This window comes from Parambassis ranga, chromosome 7 (genome assembly GCF_900634625.1).
Source record: "Parambassis ranga chromosome 7, fParRan2.1, whole genome shotgun sequence".
In the NCBI taxonomy this organism is placed as follows: domain Eukaryota; kingdom Metazoa; phylum Chordata; class Actinopteri; family Ambassidae; genus Parambassis; species Parambassis ranga.
The window spans coordinates 10,114,958-10,134,612 of NC_041028.1; the positions used below are offsets into that span (position 1 = coordinate 10,114,958).

General features: G+C 40.8%; 2 protein-coding genes across 6 annotated transcripts in view; both read right to left on the minus strand.

Moving 5' to 3' along the window:
• Positions 1–3,086, minus strand: part of dip2ba (disco-interacting protein 2 homolog Ba) — a 32,874-nt gene extending 29,788 nt beyond the window's left edge. For both annotated transcript variants that reach the window (XM_028409089.1, XM_028409088.1), the window contains exon 1: positions 2,836–3,086. In XM_028409089.1, coding sequence (XP_028264890.1) covers positions 2,836–2,920 — 85 coding nt within the window. In that variant the 5' untranslated portion in view covers positions 2,921–3,086. The remainder of the gene's footprint in view (positions 1–2,835) is intronic.
• A 2,737-nt stretch (positions 3,087–5,823) lies between these two features.
• Positions 5,824–19,567, minus strand: atf7a (activating transcription factor 7a). Of its 4 annotated transcripts, none has more exons than XM_028409328.1 (12): positions 19,549–19,567; positions 14,098–14,169; positions 10,947–11,043; positions 10,641–10,753; positions 10,134–10,298; positions 9,840–9,988; positions 9,378–9,471; positions 9,168–9,287; positions 8,256–8,405; positions 7,828–8,016; positions 7,371–7,476; positions 6,639–6,871 (listed from the first exon to the last, which is right to left on the minus strand). In XM_028409328.1, the coding sequence occupies exons 2-12, from the start codon at positions 14,143–14,145 to the stop codon at positions 6,639–6,641; spliced, it is 1,464 nt and encodes a 487-aa protein (XP_028265129.1). In that variant the 5' UTR covers positions 14,146–14,169; positions 19,549–19,567. The 4 variants fall into 4 exon arrangements, with proteins under 4 accessions (XP_028265128.1, XP_028265131.1, XP_028265129.1 ...); XM_028409329.1 differs by lacking the exon at positions 19,549–19,567 and adding an exon at positions 18,689–18,843; XM_028409327.1 differs by lacking the exon at positions 19,549–19,567 and having other exon boundaries at positions 5,824–6,871; positions 14,098–14,185.
• Positions 19,568–19,655: the final 88 nt, after the last annotated feature.

Sequence of the window (19,655 nt, forward strand, 5' to 3'; positions counted from 1 at the left end):
CAACTGGCAGTCATCTTGAATCTCCACATAGAAATCAGGGATGCAGATGGACACTTTTCTTCACATACATATTCACAAGCATGTGGAATCCACACATGAGAAAGAGTCTCCACCAGACTGGAAAGACATTGTGATATCACAGTTATTTCCATTGGTCAGCAACAGTAGTTTGTTTTTTGTTTAATAACAACAAATTTGACTGTGTTTTCGGGGGGTGGCAAAGCCAGGGTGTCAGGCAACAGGTAGACTGACTACTGGAAGGAACTAGACACGACCTTTCAACCTCATGTCCAGCAGAGAGATTGGATTGCAGGGGTAACCACTACAAGTAAAAGTAAACTCTACACGTCATCTTCTCAAGTATGACCACTCTCCAGTCCACTCATATGGAGACAGCTCATTCCAGCATGTACACACAAAGACTGGGTTCAGCTGAATGGCATAAATGGCAACAGAGCTCCTGGCCACAGCAGCTCAGACCAGCTGAATGCTCCTCATTGTGTCCCCATGGTCACAGGGGGCTAGCAGAACTGAGTTGTTTTTTTGAGAGGCCCTTTGGCAGGCCTGTGTTCTTATCCGAGCAACGGAGGAACAGGCATTTCCACTTGGTTCAGACGAGGGCCTGTTATGGACTCTTAAGACAAAATAGCCAAATAATATAGTGACATGAGGTATGCATGAGGCAGATATACAGCCTCCATGGTTGGTTCAGACATATTCATCTCTTTTATTCCACTTCAATCAAGCTGCAGCCAAAATAGTTTCATACCCACACAAGCTATGTACTGTGATGGCATGCAATTAGTAAACATTACTGTGACAACTTCACATTCCTGACCAGCATTTGAATGCAACAAGGAAGAACAGCTCTGTTCACATCTGTTACTATGTCACCTGGCCAAAACAAGGTGACATGTTTATTGCTGCACAGACAAGTTTCTTCAGTCTACTGCATTTTGAAAAAAAAAAACTTCAATAACAGGGTTTTGCCCTCCATCACAATAATAATAATAAATTTAGAACATTGTTTACAATCAATCTCAAAGGGATTCTTAGTGCAGAATAGAAAATAAGATAAAATCATTGTAACATTTTGTTCTAAGAATAATTAATACGGTTACATCACTGTCTGATATAATATGCTTAGACTGTAAGTGTACTGTGTGCATTTTAGATTGATGGACCATCAACACAGGCTGATCAGTAAACACTCCATCATCATCATCATCCATCGGTGTCCTGAGAAGCAGTATGGATGACACGGTGTGGTGGCTCCAACCCTCACCAGTTTGGCAGCGCTCGAGTCAGACTAACTCCTAGATAATCAAAGTATTGGCACTGAGACGGAGCATGAGTGGAAGGTGGTGGGTGGCCACGTAAGCAGGCGACTAAGCTAGCATACACGGCAACCACCTGTAACCCAAAGTACTAAGGCTTAGTTCACTTATATAATGACAGACCTGCCCATCCGCTTGTCAAAAACAGGAAACTTATCTATCTATTTATACTTGTTTACAGATTTAAAACAGTAATAAATACTATTCAGCAAGTCAGGTGCAGTTTCATCTGACACAAAATTACACATTAACCTTAGAGGCCAGGCATCTTTATAAACACTAATTGCACTTAAATCTGCCAATTTTCTGTATTGATTAGTAGGATTATAGAAGGGGATGTTATCAGGAAATCGTATAGAACATTGCTACTTTATAACTAGCATGACAGAAATTTAAATTACATATTACATAAAATGAATCCAGATATTAGCCGATGCTGGGGGAAATATCACATGCTCGTTATTAAAAACATACTACTAACCCTTAATCAATAAAGTGTTAATAACACCTTGGGTATGCAGACATTGCACAGAGTGAATATACCCAGCGGGATGTATGTAACCTAGGTGCCATGAAGTGGGGGAAAGAGGGAGGGGATACTGTCAGGGATGTGTGACAGTGTGTAGAGGGGCTAACAGCTGCTTTGGGGGAAGGGCTGATCTGGACTATGTTTTGTATGAATGAATGGTGCACACATGACTACAACAAATAGATACATCCCCCCACTTACCTTCACCAGTGTGTACAGGCACATACACCTGACAAAGACCTCTGAGGGTAATGCTAGCACAAGAGGAGGAGCACAGGTAGATAAGCCTATAATTCCAGTAATAGCAGGTTCAAAGACGTGTATATTGCTGATCACTGGAGTGAATGTCACTGAGGTCATTCATAACAGACACTATCTTCATATGACACCAGACAGGATGATGACTGCAGGCCTGCTCATACCATTTCAACACCACTTACATTGAGTCACTGAATAAAACGCGTTTCAAATGACGTCCAACCATCAGCCGTGTGGTCCCGCACCAATCCATGTAAAGAAGTCTACATGACAGGAGAGGGGGTCAAGCACTGATAGCCAGACCTTGTCTGTGGCCACCCCAGTCTGTCACGCTGTGCTTAAGGCTTTGACACTAAAACACTCACAGCAAACGAGACGATCTCTCACAGACACACACCTCTAAACCAACGTTTCGCTTGACATTAGCTACGAGATAAAGGGAACCACGAGGAAATGGATGGTAGCCTTTCTCCTGTACAAAAGCTGCCTGCCATGCACTGCTAGCTTGTATGCCCACATCCTGTATTAGCACAAAATAAGCTAGGTGGTACGGCTCCCGTTCAACCTAACATAAAAGAAAAGTCGGTCTGTATAATTAGAACTAGCGGGTTTAATCGGTGCCGGCTAGACCAGACAGCTGAAACACATCCATAGCTAGCTTAAAAATCTGCTGTAGCATCCCCCCATCAGCCTCCCCTCCCCTCTTTTTACCTTCAGACAGCTCCAGATCCAACTCCGCCAACTGGTCTCTAACCTCTTTTGGCAGGGCGGACAAATCCACGCCGCGGTCTGCCATGACTTCGCCGATAAACACGAGTGCAGTCTAGTTGAAAAGACACCAGGCTGAAGCGGGGAAGTGTAAAAAAATGAAAATACAACCCCTCCCTCAAGACACAAAACAAGCATCAGAGTGGGAGAGACGGTCCATCCGCACGGCTGGCCCTTCCGCCATAATGGGAAAAACTCACCAACGGCAACGAGCGATCACGTGACTGCATTTACCTCGCCCGTGTGTGTGTGTGTGTGTGTGTGCGCGCGCGTTGATTCACCGCATCCGAGTCTAAAAAATGACACTGAAACTGCTGCTGCGCCCTCTGGCGTTTCACTGACACACACACACACACACAACTGGAGCACATAGTTTCATCACATCAGTATCCCACAGAGTACACACTGTAAACCTCTAGTGGTCCCTCAGGGAGATCATAGAAGTTCACAAAATTCTAACTGTCCAAATGTGCAGGATGGTTGTGGAAGAATATCACCTCAATACATGTTACAGTAATAATAAAGCCTAGTTTTTTTGTCCAGGATCCCTGACCGTGCAATTAAAATCCTGATTTTAATTGTACCTAAGTTAAGTGTAAACTAACTTTGAGCACTTCAACTGGCCAATGTGGCATCCGGACTGGAATCACTATAAATATAAATATACCCCTTCCAACCACTTCCTCTACAATTAAGGCCCAGCGTGCTTACAAAAAAGTTATGATCATGTTTTCCTTATAAGAAACATGGACAACAAGCTTCAAAGCGAACTCAACATAACAGCATAATTGTAAGGTTGCCGTCACTTTCCAAAATTACTGGAGTCTGGGAGCACACAGCATTAACTTCAAATCAGGACCATAGCACAGATTTTATGAAATGGAGGCTGTGAGCCCAGATTCACCAACACATCTGAGACCTGCATGCTCCACGTTCACTGGATTCAGTGTGTAAATGTAGCGGAGGATTAGGTTATAAATGTGCTAGGTTTCTGTAAGATTTATTCCTGCTACCTTAGACCACAAACGTATCACATCTTGATTACTCTTTCATACCACATAACATGCACAGTAACAGAAAACATGTGTAGTCACTGAGGCTCTAAGCTTAGACCAGACATACAGTTCAATGTCCATTAAGATGTAGTTTAATTAAAACTGCAGCGCTGTAAGTGTTCATGGTATTCCACTTGGACATGCATGGAAAAGTAAATATATTCATATAGTACAGATATGTACAATACAAGGACAATTTGCAAAACAATGGGAGTGTGACAAACCATTAATACAATGTGCAACTTTCACATTGTTGCATTTTTTTGTTGTTTAATTACTCTTTTGATAACATGTCTAAGTAACATTAAGAGGCCAAAGACTGTAATGAAGATCGTTATTTGAACAATTTAAAAAAATAAGTTAGACAATGACATGACCAAATTTATCTTAGAGGATCAGAAATTCTCTTTTTTTTTTAAAAAAGGGACTTTTTTTGTAAAGAAAATAAACAAAAAAATATCTGTGTTAAAGAAATCAGTCTCTATATTAACCAGTACAATCAGAAGCGTTATGACAAAGCCATATAGTGCTGGAGACAGCACACAACTAAAGAAGACAGGAAATGAAAGAAAAGGTGCAGATGACACGAGTTATAGAAAACATGAAAGCTAAATATAGTTCGACTTTTTCATTTCATATGAACGATCGTCTAAAAGGGGACTGTCAGGCAAATATAGTGCCAGCAACTACAACACAATGCCGGGGTCACCATTGGGACTGTAGGATGTAGAGGTTTAGTTAAAGGTAAATGTGAAAGTCAAAGTGAAAGTCGCTGAGCTAATTTCCATTCATGTATACAGTACAGATAAAACCACCATACAAAAACTGTGGTATCTCTGAAAAAAGACCAAGAGGACAAGAAAACTGCAAAAATTCAAAATGAACTGAAACACAAAGCAATATAAACTTGTATTACTTTAGTGCATGAAGAGACACGTCCTTATGTTTGTGGACAGATAATCCTGGTTTTTGAAATATCACATCTTGTAAGTATATGATCATATTAGACAGTGAAAGGGTGAAAGAGGGACAGAAATATACAAGCAAACAATATAAAGCAAACCACTTTGATATCTGGATAAAATATCTGTCAGAAACCGATGTCTCTTTCTGCCCTTAAAGCTTTCACCACTAAAGAAGCCTTTGCCATGTTTGTCCACCAGATGACAGACACGTACTGTAACATTTTAATATTAACATTTATAATTTAATGATGAGTGTAATGATTTTATGATTTGACATTTTTAAAGACTTTTAAAAGGTAGGGTAGGAGATTTCCTTCTGATGCACTTTTTGTTAAATCTCCTACCCTACCTTTGAGAATCCAACAATCAAATTTTTCTTTTGATGAAGTGAACAAATGAAGACAAATTTATTTCTGTAAGGCCCTGGTGTTATTATTAAACTTAAAATAAATGGGAATATCAGAGGCACCAATGTGATATTAAGGCAAAATTGTCAGTCATTGTATGTGAAACTGTGTATAAATGCAAATACCACGCAGTGATATACCGTCGATTGTGTCCCTGTGACCTCTCAATCACACTCTCATTAGACTATACACTTCCTGTCCCAGAGCAAAGTACTAGGTGGTCTTTGGAGATCCAGAGATCTGCTTGTGGTCATATGGCTTAGTTTGAGTTTTGGTAAAGAGCAAAAAAGACTAAGGGGTTCATCACACCTCCAACAAGCAGCAAGGATGTGCAACCATCCTGAGAAGTGTGAAAATAGCAGTTACAGTACATCCAGGGCCCACACACACACACAGAAATACAGTTACAATATAAAATGTTCAAGGCATCCACTTACAACCAGTCAACATATCAAGGATGGGAGATGTTCACTTTCCTTCAGGTCTGATGATTTGTACTTATCTGGGAGGATGTGCCAATTAGTTTAAAAAAATATAGCTGCACATACTATATCACGAACAAAACACTCTAATAGAAAAGGTGACATGCTAATAATCTAAGCTGATAATGCATCAGATCAGGAGGAGGCAAACTGCTATGTTCTGATGTACATAAATATACAATCACACACACAGTTAATACATTTTATCATAAAGGGGTGTACATGAGGTAAGGTTTACGGGTCCGTGTTGAGATCACCTTCAGGTGAAACAGTTTGCAAAAGGTCGGGTTGAATAATTGAGATTTCAGAAAACTGTTGCATCTTTGGAGCCGAGGATGTTCGGGGACATCTGCTGTGATGGCATGTGTGGGTGGCTTAAAAAAGTCAAGGACTGCAAGGCACTATTCCCTGCAGCAAACAGTGTAAAGCCCTGTGAGTTGTTTGGTGTCTGATTTGATCAGCGATGATTGTTGTGCATGTGTGTCCATTTGGGAAGTTTATAACGGCAGTATATGTGATGCAGTCCTACAGTCCAGTGGAGGGTAAGGATAAGGAGCGATGAGCGAAGGATGCACAAGGGGGAGTGAACAGGGGGAGGGGTATTGGAGTCCAGCCCCTGTAGTCTATGGCAAAGTGAACAGGAAGCTCTCTCAAAATTCTCAGTCCATTCCCAGAAGGCTGTTGCTGAGCTCCAGGCCGCAGCATGATGGCTTCACACGAGGGTCAGAAAGAGCAGAGAGGGTGGTATGTGAAATTCTGACTTTAAGATTGGGGAAGTTGGGAGTCTCTTCTACCCCTGGGTGCTGAGCCAAGTCTGGGCCACGGTGGCATCGCTCATCATCTGGCAGCAGATTGAGACTGTGCAGCCATGATAATGTGAGAGGGTCCACTCTCAGCCCTCTGCTGCTGGCCCATTCCTGCCAGCACAGACATAGCCATAGCCTCAGCTGCTGCCCTCGAGCTCAGGCCGTTGTGCCCTGTAGAGGGGCTGTGTGCAGATGAGCTGTGCTGAATCACTGGGGCAGGAGAACCTGTAGGCTCTGAGGTGTCTTTCATGCTCTCTTCTGCAACTACACAAGAAAAATAGAAAGAAACACACCTATAATTATACCAACAAATGCATTAAACAATGATCACATTTAAAGGCAACTCACCAACCACTACTGCCACTAGAAAGCCATAAATAACTGAACTTTAATGATTTTATAAACAACGATGTCCTATTTTGTCTTGACCAAGATGTCACTGTCAGCTATTGTTAGCAACACCTGTTGATCAAGACATGAAGTATTTTGCACACACAAACACATGTCCACATAAAGACGTAGTGGAGGTGGGAAATTGTGTGTGTGTTTTTTTAAATAAACTACATTAGATCTTTTTTTCTCAAAACTCTTTTCAAAAGTTAGTAACAGTGACAGACATCAATATCAATTTTGAATTTGGGAGTTTTTTGTTTTAACTACTGCACAGTACGGTAGTTTTGGTTTTACTGTGGCTTTCTATGGTTTGGAACAGCAGATCATCATATTCATACATGAGATTAGAATGTAAGTGTACAGGGCTCACCTAGGTAGGCAGTCTTCTTCTGTAGGGTGGTCACAGGACAGTCTTTGTGGGCCAGCAGCAGCTGCTTCAAATGAGCCACCTCGTTCCGCAACAGAGACACTTCATTCTGACAGGATGGAAAAATCAGGCTGAACAATACATCACGTCATAACTGTACTGTATTTCCTAAAGAAATGTTTGAGAAAACTATTACTATTTTCTGATGCTTTTCTTGTAGAAAACACGAAAAGATTAAGCTGTAAAAAGTGGGACTATGGTGAATAAATGATTTAAAACGACCTCACACAAGTGGTTACTACCCACTACCCAATATCACCTTTAAACTGATTGTTCTTAAATGGAATCCACCTTTCAAACTTCCCCAACTACCTCTAAGCATGTCACTGCACAGTTAGTGTGACAATAAACACACTAACACCACATTTCATCCCTGTCCACCCACACTGAGCCCACTCACCGACAGCGAGACATTCAGAGAGCTGAGCTCCTCAGCCTTCTTCTCTAAGGAGTTGACCCACAGTTTGCGCTTCTGTCTGCAGCGCGAGGCTGCTGCCCGATTCCTCTCGAGGAAGCGCTGCCTTCGCTCATCTGGGTCATCGTCTGCCGTCCGCCGCCGCCGCCCACCTGTAGGCTGTGCTGGGGATACCTGGAGGGAGAAGAGGGGAAAGAGATCAGCAGGGAACTAAACAGGCAAGAGGAGTGGAAGCAAGTCGAGAAAGAAAAGAGGAAGTTTGAGTCATAGTTTCATTTTTTTAGCCAGCACATGTTAATGTCATCTCTGCACAAGAAGTACAACCCCAATTTTCTGTAACTCAAAAAAGTTATGAGTAATATATTTAAGATAAGCTTAGTCTTGGTTTCATCTTTAGACTTAACAAAGAGTACCTGAGGTTGTGCAGGTGATGGAGCATCTGGCTGTTGAACTAGCAACTGACTCTGCTCTGCTTTTTGAGGTGCCATGGGGCTGCTGCCCATAGCCATGACCCCCAAACTCTGTCCTGATGGGCTCTGCTGGGACAGCGCAGCCTTCAGGCGCTACAAAAGATCAACAAAATATCAGAAACAAGCTCAGCAGTTACAGAGCAGTTCCCACAATACCAGTATCAATAGTGCAGTGTGTAAAACATACTGCTTTATTACTGTGGAGAAGATTTAATCACTAAGAAAGGACAAAGATCTCCCAAGCCTAGTGAGTGATTTTTTTCTAATGGGAAAAAAACTGATGTCTCTGAGCAATGAGGTGCTGAAACATTTAGTTCTCTGCAACATATTCATGTTACATCCAGCAGTACCTCAAACTTTGTTGTTGCTGTTGCTTTGTGATGGTGCACATCTAACCGGTAATAATGATTTGGAAACAAACTGACTGTGGCCCTGGAGGCATACAAAAGCACAGTTATGTATACAGCAGTCTTCCGACTATGATCACTTAACACAGAACTATTCTGCAAACCAGCAGACACCCATTGTCTATACCGATACTAATGATCCTACACTAATGGCTAAAGGAGCAAGCATATAGCATATATATGAAGAAATGTACTATGTGTATGACCTCAGTTACAGCTTAAAAATTGTGGAATAACTGGATTTTTATTACAACTGTGTACTTTCCAGGATCATAAATTCAGTAAAAATTGTGTTGTCAGGTGTAAGGGTTAAATAAAGAAGTATCTGCAGTAAAAAAAAATCATATGATGTACAAATGACACCAGTGCAGAGGGAAGCTGGAGGGTAAGGGCAGAGACAAAAAGAACAGATAAGTAGATAAAAATAGAGAGCTAATCTAGTGCTGACCATCTTGGCTTCTGAGTGGATGCTGTAGCCAGAGGGAGAGTTAGAGCCGCTGCTGCTGCCTCCCAGAGGAGGACCAGGGATCCCAGGAATGTTGGGTACCATGCACATGGGTCGGGCCAGCTAGAGACATAAACACATATGGATTAAAACTCGACCAATTTAAGTTTAAGATTAAGTTAGGGTGCAACATTTCTAGACTGTAGGGCTTACATTGATAACAGAAGGCATCTGTACAGGACCGGGAAGCACAGGCACTGCCTGACCAGAAGGAAGCATCATCATAGGGTAATGGCTGGTTGGTGAACTAAACAGACAGACAGGAGATTCCGTCATGACCACATATTTATATCATAAAATACACATTTAAAGGCACATGAAAATACTTTTCGAACAGGAGACATTTAGATACAGTATGGTAGTTTTTTTTTGGAGCAACAAAAACATTATTGCATCGATATGAGTTGCTGTGATCACAAACATCAACCTTGCACCTCACCTGGGAGCTCTCCCAGGTGAGGTGGATACACACATAAAGATGCAAACTGAAAATGTATGTGTTACTGTCTGACAGTTAGCACAATGCACTTCAAATCTACACGACGTACATTTAAAGAACCAGGACAAGTTTAAAGAGGTATAAAGGTCAGCAGAGGGTTGCTAAGCTTTACTCACCCCAAAGTTCGGTTTGAAGGTGGTGCCTGTGTGATGACAGAAGTGGGTGAGGGCATAGTGGGCTGCAGAGCATCAAAGCCCAAGTGTAGTGGGAGGGAACCAGGACGCACAATGGTTGGGGTGGGGGCTGAATTCCTGGGTGGTGTATCCTAAGAAATTGTAAAACAGAACTTAACTGTAACAGAGGATTCTATGTAAGCCATTAGGATACAGAAATACTGGTATCCTGAACCTAACTGTTGCAATGCTATAGACCAATACCCATGCAATCCCCTCCCACAATTTCTGTCCTACCTTTGCTTTAACAAGAGGCTCTCTGTGGCTGTCCGACTGCCCAGAGATGGACTCAGGGCTTTCTGGTGGTGAGGAGTCAACCTCTACAGGTGCCTCCTCTTTCACCTTTACATCTGAAGGTGTCTGCAGGCTCATGTCTAAAGCCACTTGGTTGGCTGCAGGGAGCTGAGAAGTGAGAGAAAGATAGAATGTTCACACTGCAGTATATGAAAAAGGAAGTTGGCATTTAACTCACAAACTTAACAGACACAACAATGAACCTTTGAAATAGCACTCTAAACAAGCTGTTGCAACAGTTGGCAGTATAATGGTACAAGTGTGCAAGACCGGAATTTGAAGGCAAGCTATAATTTTTGACAACATCAACATTTGAGGCAAAAAGCCTGAGGAAGAAACAAGGAAGTAAGTAATTCATTTTTCACTGCATGGGTTCTCTGCAATAGTAAAACATGTACATATCGTGCACACTTAAATAAAGAAGTCAATAAAATCACGAACTGTCCTTACAGAGTTCTTGGCTTTCTTGTCTTCGTCATCTTGTTCGAAGGAACTGGCCAGCTCATTAAACAGACCAACCTCCTCGCAGTTCTTTAGGAAACGGGTGGGAGTAGGTGTCTGGTCTGGGGAAAAGGCAATGGACAAAAATAACAATTCAAATCAACACTATCTCTCACACTTAGTTCCCACTTAGCTTTGAATATAGCCGGCCTTGCCATTCAGTATGTAGTGTTGGAACACACTGACACTGAGGTATGCTAAATAGTCTTCATTGAGAGAGACGACACTGTAAAGTGAAGCCGAGTGAAACAGTACCTGCAATTATAACAGAGTCAGTCCTGGCTGGTCCAAATTTAAGTGTCATCTCATGCTTGTGTTTGTGTACTGCCAAGTGGTCCTCATTGGTAAACCTCTGGAACAAAAAGAAAACTGGAGAGATTAGAACATTATGTGAATTAGCCTGCAGGCAACTGTAACCGTGTCCTGGTGACCTGAAGAGACAGCCTATATTACCTTAACCCTGATATCACATTGCAACGATCACAGACAGATAATCTCTTGGAGATGTAGCCCAGCACATGCAGTCTATAGAGTAAACATTATGTGACTAACCACAAAGAAAATGGATCTGTAGGCTACAATTCTTTATGTCTTAAAAGCAATGTATAGGCACCATTGTAGCCATGGGATGTGGGCTCAAATATCATTACACAACAAAAAAAGACAGGGGACTACTATGTCAGGTATGAAAAGGAGGAAAAGGTTAATAATTTGATGAAATTAAAAAAAAAAACATCTTACGGATGTAAGAACATCAAAACAGATCCTACAAACACTAGTGTTAGTAGTTGTTGTCAAACTACTGGGGCTCTACATTCATTTGTATTCTGTTGCCTCTTATCATGGATCCACAGTGAAGGCTAGAGGGATCTGTCAGTGGGACAAATCAGACAAATAATGAAGTGCGCTGACAGCCATCCACTGAGACATGGAACTTCTTTTGAGAAGTGGTGGGGTGATTCACTGAGATGTGGGAGGAATAATCTTGGCTCTGGCACAGGCCTATCCACCATTCATTGCAGCCTATTTTAGGGTGCCGCGTTACAGTTGCGAGTTCAGTCGTGAGAGTGAAGTGGAAACACAGTCAAGTGTCAGGGGTCTTATTTTTAGCCCCACCAGGCAGCATCACCGATACAACTACATGTCTCATCTGTCTGAACAAGGCGGCTGGGTCTTTTGGAGGAAACTATCTTCGACTAATCTCCCTGTATGAGATACTTGCAGCTAGGATTACCCCTCCCTGCGCAATAAATACCGGGCAGCATATAATAGGGGAGCTGCTGCTGCTGCTGTTATTGTTGTTGTTGTTGTTGTTAACTTGGTAAAAGGAAAACCCTGAGCAAAGCCAGAAGTCAATCATCCATGTTCTATTATGGGCATGATTCAGAGTTTCCTGGTAGACAACTGTTGCTTGTAAAGGGCAGTAGTATAAAAGCATGTGGACATAAGGGGCTTGTAACATAAGGGATGTTCCATTTCTGAATGTACACCAAGTACTATGAGAGTGGTATTATTAACAGTTGGTAAAGCATTTATAACAGTCAGTAAAGTCTAGACTTCAAAACAGACTGTATATGAACACTGACTAATATAAGGACTGAGTACTGACCATCAGCACTTATCAAAATTACACCATCTGTGCTTATCAATATCTTTTTGCATCAATCATTAACAATGAAAAACCTATGTAGAGAAGATTGAAGCAAGGCGCCTGGACTTGTAGAGTATTTGCATCTATGCATATGTACTTATAATAGGAATCTGATATACAAAGAACTTGGCAACTTTAATTCTGTCGGTACAGAAGATCAAATTCGATTTTACCCAGATTAAAAAACATCTACTGTAAATGCACAACCTGCCCAAGAGCAAACAGCAGGCACACTAAGTTAAGCTGTTAAGTCAACAGTAACTTAGTTGATTAATTATCAGCTAAACAAAACATTTCCCTCAAGATTTGAGGAGACCAAAAACTGGTAAAATCAATAATATACATTTGTTAAATGGCTCAAAAATGAGCCATACATTACATAACAAAACACTCACACAGAAGCAACCACGGCTCTGTTGCACATCAGATAATAATAGTAGAGATGAAGCAGCTGAAACAATTAGTGATCAAATATTTCTAATAAGAGTATGTCAAAATAAATAACACATAATACACACAAATAATGAACAAAAAATATGTTAATTTGCTCTTGATGTTCACCTTGAATATACAATAATTTAATGTGGTTTAATTTGGGAATTTTGCTAAATTCTAAAAGATAAACTTGTTTGTGTTCCTCAAAGTGAAGTGGCGTCATAATGAAAACACACCCAAATATCTTACACCATACTACAATCCCAGGCGGTGTTTATACAAGAGTTTGACACTCAAACAACACTGGTGAGAGCGCCACAGCTGTAAACCCGCACTGTCATCACTTGAAAAGCTTCCTGTCAACTAAATTAATAATGATATCTACAAATGAAATATGCAGAGTATTTACATCACAGAAACATGCCAAAAGGAGAGAGGGTTTCCCAAGGTGTACATGGTGTTTGGATGCATATGCCCCTAAATAATGTATTTATCCAATGTGCATGCTTTACTGCTTTACATGACTGTAGTGCGATGCTATTTACAACTGACCTATTCCGATCAGAAAACAGAAAAAGTCTTTTGAATCCCATATGTTTCATAATCACATAAACACCATCTTTCTCAGACCCCAGAAGAGACAGTCCATTACTAGCTGAGCATATCACACCCCACTCAGCATCAGACACCAGACAGCTAAATGAACCCAACACCAGACACACACACACACACACACACATATATATATATATATATATATATATATATATATATATATCCTGTGTTGAATAATCATGAGTCCTAGTATGTACTTCTTTTAATTTCTTCCTCTTCTTTTCTGTGAAATCAAGCCAAGTCTCAACAATACAGCATGCAGCTGGCATGTGAGTGCACTACTGGCACTCAGCTGAGTCACTGCCGTGGCTCAAACCTGTGTCTGCAGGCACTGGAAGTAAGCAGTGACAGGTTGAAACAATAACAGCGCTTTGATTACTCACTGGAGCTTCCAATGAGTCATTGCTAAAAAAGACGTTGCTGTCTCAAAAGACAGCATACTAACGACAAAGTTACTGATGTGATGTTCACCTTTAGAGAGGTACAAATCACAGTAAGTGAGTCTTTTAAGTGTAATTTTTCTGTCTATAAGTATAAAGCTCTAAATGGCAAGTATGACATTGATTTGTTGTGCTTTTAATTTGTATTATTTCAAAAACAAAATTCTGTATGTAGTAAGGTTAACCTCTAAAGAACACATGCAAAAACATCGCACAGCACTCATGCACACACCTGAGACTTACTACATGGAGTGAGAGGACTTACCTGTCCACAGCCAGGAGCGTTGCAAACAAAAGGTCGGTCGTCCCCCATTTTTGCAAAGAGCTTGCAATGTAACTGTGGAAGAGGAGAAGAGGAGAACATTGTGGCAGCTTCTTTTTCTCAATTTGTTAACTGGCCTGAGAACGACAAAACAGGGATGCTGTGGCTTGTAGTCTTTAGTCTGAGCAGGAAGCCGAACGCTATTTAAAAATAACCCTGGCAAGGAGAAAAACACGCACAGAGGCAGTGAGAAGAAGTTTCCCTGGTGATACTTCCTTCACACAGGGGGGCTTATGACTGGCCAATGAGGAGCTGCTTACGAGAGAGGATGACAGCTACCGTTTACACAAAGCCATCTCCCTCTCCTCCTTCTCTTTCTCATTTCGTTCATGTCCACATCCCTCCTTCTTTCATTACCACTCCCTCTCCTCACCTCTCCAGCACCTTGCAACCTTTCCCCTTCTTGTACCCCTGCTCTCTGATTCAGCTGTTTCTCTCCTCATACACTTCCACCCTCATGTAAATTCACAGAACAAATACTTTGCATTGGGAACATTCACAGTGACCTGAGACTGTGCTTCTCTTACTTGCATCAAGATTAAGATGGAAACATTACACTACTAACACAATCTAAAAACCCTTTTTACTCAATACACAAATACACAACAATGTGATGTTACTTTCAGTATGAGTATTGCTACTTTCACTGAGAAACTGAGAGTGATAAGTGGAGACGTTTAATTGTAATTTGACTCAGCTGTAACAGTCACATACGTTTTAAAACCAGTACCAATTAACTGCAGTCTAAAACAAACTATGTACTTATAACCTCTTTAACCCTGCTTGTTCAGGTAAATTTCACAAAAAAAGCTACACCAAAAGTCTAACATAAAACACAAAACCCTTGTACTACAACATAATAGGGTTAGACAGACAATGTCATATGCTCCTCAAAAATAGCAATTCATTTTTGTCTGTATGTCTGTATTGAACATTATCTCCCTCTTTGTGCAAATGCTACAGCTTCTCCCCCTTTTCCACCTGAAGCTAAAACGATGTAAACAAAGCCTCTAAAAGCAACTCAACCCCATCCCCGACTCCACTAAACCACCCCACCCTGCACTGTTCTGCACAGCTGAACAACATGTGGGGACAAACTGGGAAGCTTAGAAAAATAACTCATTAAATTTATATCAGGGAATTGGTGGGCATTAATGTTTCAGCACTCTCGGATGGCCCAAAGTGACGTCTGGCAGCTATTACACAATGGCATCCCAGTGACAGTATGACAATGTACCAATACGCATCATGGAACTTGTTATGTGTGCAGGTAGGTATATATACTGTAAACAGCCTCACTCTACAGTGTCATTTGTAATTTGACTCACAACGTTTTACTTTGTTGACTTAAACGACCATGTGACACCTCATTAATTCGTTCAACGTTCAACAGGATCCAGCAATGTGTAAGTTTCAGCTCAAAATGCACTTATCATTCTCACTAGCACGAGTGTATAAACCTAGTTTCAGCTATTTCAAAGCGACAGTTTCATTGTCTGTAGCTGTAAATGCAAATGAGCTACTTTTGTTCTTGAATTTTGTTCATGAATACATTGGCGAACATGAAGGAGCAAGTTTCAAAGATCCATTCAGTTTATGTATATTTCTGTTGTTCTTTGAACTGTTTAAATATCTTAATTTAAACAAAATGTTGCTTAAAAACTTACAGTACATACAGATGTTCCAAAAACTGGAAAGCAACAAGAGTTAAAAATGGTTCGGTATTGTAGTATTACAGAGTTACTGACCACACTAACTTCTGTTGTATCTGCTACATGGGTTAAACATGTCGTTTAACATTATTGAGTGGGACAGATTATTCATTATTTTGGCGAGGCATAAATGTCTGAAAGTTTTCCCAGTGTTGAAGTCAGTATTTTTTCCTCCTTCCTCCCTCCATTTCTCTCTCTGCCGAGGACAGCTGCCCCTGAGCCAACACATGATTACTGAAGTCTTGCGCTGGAATACAACGCTCTCCCATGACGCTGAGCCTACAGTCCTAACTTGTCTCTCAGCTTTATGAGGAAAAGGTGTCTGCATCATATTTGCAAGCAAAAGCTGACCCTATCTGCACAGATCAAACTATTCATGAAGTACAGTAGTCTGCTTTCCTGCAGGTCTCCCATGCTCTGGAGAAAGGCAACAGGTCAGTGCAAGGGCCCTCACAAAGTGCTCCCAATCCACTGTGTCTATTTGGGCAGAGTTTTGTCTGCAAATGAGATACACAATCAGGCTCGTTATACCGAGGGTGTGGACTGTGTGTAGGGGAAATGGACACATCTGGCGTGAGGAGTGGGAACAGACTTCGAAGTTTACATCTCACTAAAGACATGCTAGACATTAACTTGGCTGGCTGGCACCAACATGAAATGTGGGATTTGATTTTGTGGAAACTCCACCATAAATTCCAGTTGACAGGGGTGGAAAATACCATTTTGTTTTCATAACTGTCCCAACCAATATCTTAACCTGATTAAAACAAATGTGATGAGGTTTTCTTTCTCATCTTCAAAGACTGAAGTACAATATGTATTCCTCTGATGTAAATGTACAACCTGTCATATGTCTCTCACCAAGAGAAATAAGTTAACAATGATGAGTTTTACTGAACTCTATACATGCAGACCTCCATTTACATAAACGATATTCATTACAAGCCTTGATATCAGACCACCTGTATTCACTACATTTCATCCAAGGTGACATGGAAGTACTGAAAGACCCCCAATTTCTGTCTCTCTCATTGAGCTGCTGCCAATGTCCTGCCGTTAACTTGGATTTCTCCGACTCAGCAGGTGTAAGGGAACAAGTCCCAGCTATAATCAGCCACAGCCATCCAGTGTTTGATGCGGCCTGCTAGGAAACTGACTAAACAAACTGTATTAATAGCTCGCTCTGCAGCCATGACTGTGGAATCTGAGGCTTAAATTGCCGGAGGGTAGGGGAGACCCCGCAAAAAGAAAAAGTAAAAGAGGAGGAAAAAAACCCTAAAAAGTAAAATGCGGTCAGCATTTGGATATTTACTATCTCAGGTGGGTTTTGTAAGCTTTGTAAAGACTAAAGATCTAGGTTGTGGCTGAGTGTGTGTAGCAGTCAATATGTTTATGTAAGCGAAGTGAACACAAGATTTAGTAAATGGAACAAATGAAATCCTATATCCATGTCTGCATAACTAACAAGCCCTAAAAGCTGAATCCATGCAGAGAGAGCAGACAATGCAGGACAATGCCGGACAGACCCAGGGCAGTTTTCTAAAATTAAATCAGAAACATGGGACTTGTGTGATTTTTGTTCTGCAACATTAGTGAGGTTTGCATTGAGGTTCTGGCTGTTTTTTACAAAATATTTAAAAGAAAAATATTATGCTGTGTGGTTTGTTTTCTACAAGAAGAGGTCTCTGATGATAGGGTAGAGTAATTCACCTACTCTGCAGATGTATACCTAAACACAGGCTTACTTTCTTTAACATTAGATTTGTTTATTAACAGAAAACAAACACACACACACACAACTTGAAATGTGCAGCATGGCATTACTGAGAGCGGGTCAATAAGTTTGACTGGACACAACATGCTGCAGTTTTCTCTAGTGTAACCCTTCTCTATGTGATGGAATGAAGTACAACTCTGCCAAAAAACATGACCTACATTCTTAATGAAGGTGTTGACATGCACGGGGATACCGATCGTGGGGCGTCTAACAGTTCAAATTGCAATGCTATGGATATCATTATTACTTTGAGCGCTTTTGAGTCTCTTCTTGCAGCCACACATTATCACCGACATATACGCTACCGCCTACAAAAGACAGGCGACTACGTGCATGCACAAAAAAATAGGTCAGAATAAAACATAATTCCCAAAGTCCCACAGACTTCAGTTCTCTCTTCCAGACAACGCTGACTGCCTTGAAAAGGTTTGTCTTTTTTAGCCTCCATTACCTCCTGGCTAGTACGGACACACTTTAGTCCTGCCTTTTCCCGTAACAAGACCGCCTATTCTTCCCAGCAATTGGCCATGAGGACGTCAGTCAGCCGCATCAAATGCACATATAGCTTTGGACCCTGTCAATTACAGCAGCTAACTAAATTTCATTGGTTAAAATCCAGAAGTCAACTTTTTGTATCCACGCAAAAACTAATAGCTAGCTGCTGTGGCTAACAGTCACCAACAGGCCAAACGCGTATTTAAAGTGAGTAATAACAACCCCGCTAACACTTTATGCGATGACAACAAACACATACGAACTCCAATTTAAACATATCCACAGTGAGCCGGTGTCTTTTATGGTATGGCGGACAATCGAAAACACAAAAGCAGAAAAACCTAGCACTTCAGTAGGTTAGCGGACTGACACTTGAGTGCAAAGCGAGACAGTTGGTCCGAATGAACAGTTTCGACAGTTACACAGACCTGTAGTTCTAACTACAACAAACAATGACAAACTGTCGTGCCGAACGCAACCTGGTAGTAGTTTAGTGTAGTGGACAAATCTTTGATGAATTTAGAGGAGAATAAAGTGTTTACAAACTCACCCTTGCGCCCCTCTCTCTCTCTCTCTCTCTCTCTCTCTCTCTCTCTCTCTCTAGCTCCCCTCTCCTCTCCTCTCTCTTGGAATTTGACACTCCCCTCGAAGTTGACTTCTCGCGAGATCTTACAGAAGCTCTCGTAGCCGCCACAGTTTAAAAGCTTGAGCAGTGTTCTCCTGCACGTTTTCCCTCTCCTAATATTTTCAGTATTATATACAAACAAGTAAACATTACCAGGCTTTTAAATGTCCATTGGTTGCCTTTTTTAATATTAAAATGTAGAATTTACTCTGGCTCAGATATATATGTAGCCTATGTATAAAATGAGCTTTAAATTAAATTATTGATAGAATAAATTACATTTGCACAAAGCTATGTTGAAAAAACAGCAATAAGTTTTATCACATAAGAAATATAAACAAACAATCAAAATTCAAAAAAAAATTTGACCTGCTGGATCATCTATAGGTATGTAATTAAAAATCTCTAAAACACCCAAATAGACAAGTAATAAAAAAAAGTAGAAAGGCAAAAACAATACTTATTTGAAGACAAAGTTAATCAAAAAACGTTCTGACACATTTTCTATATAAGAGAAAGCAAGCTCATTACAGTCCAACAATTGTTCAAATAGTTCATAACAGTCTCTTCTGTTTGTTATTGTATTGACTTAGACTGCAGCCAATAATAAAGCAGATGAAAGGATCATACAATGTGGTAATTAATTAATTGTATTTTTTCCTGTTCAAAAATACTGCTGCATGGTAGATTGCAGTTTACATGCATTATGTTAAAACCCTAGATTTAACATAAAACACGATGCAGGTCCTTTATCTGTCGCTTGGTATCCTTCTAGATAAACTCACCTTAGTCTGCCTGGACGTAGACATCCTAACAGTGGACGGTCATGGCAGTGAAATAATAATAGTTGAACTCAAGATGATACTCGTACACCAGTTTAGAGATATCAAAG

What these genes read in the sequence shown, in the direction of transcription:
- atf7a (XM_028409327.1), bottom strand. Translation starts at nt 14,145, where the DNA reads ATGGGGGACGACCGACCTTTTGTTTGCAACGCTCCTGGCTGTGGACAG. An exon ending in CATCACCTGCACAACCTCAG is followed by an intron (nt 8,017 to 8,255) that starts GTACTCTTTGTT and finishes TTCTCCCTCCAG; the next exon opens with GTATCCCCAGCACAGCCTAC. An exon ending in GAAGAAGACTGCCTACCTAG is followed by an intron (nt 6,872 to 7,370) that starts GTGAGCCCTGTA and finishes TTTCTTGTGTAG; the next exon opens with TTGCAGAAGAGAGCATGAAA.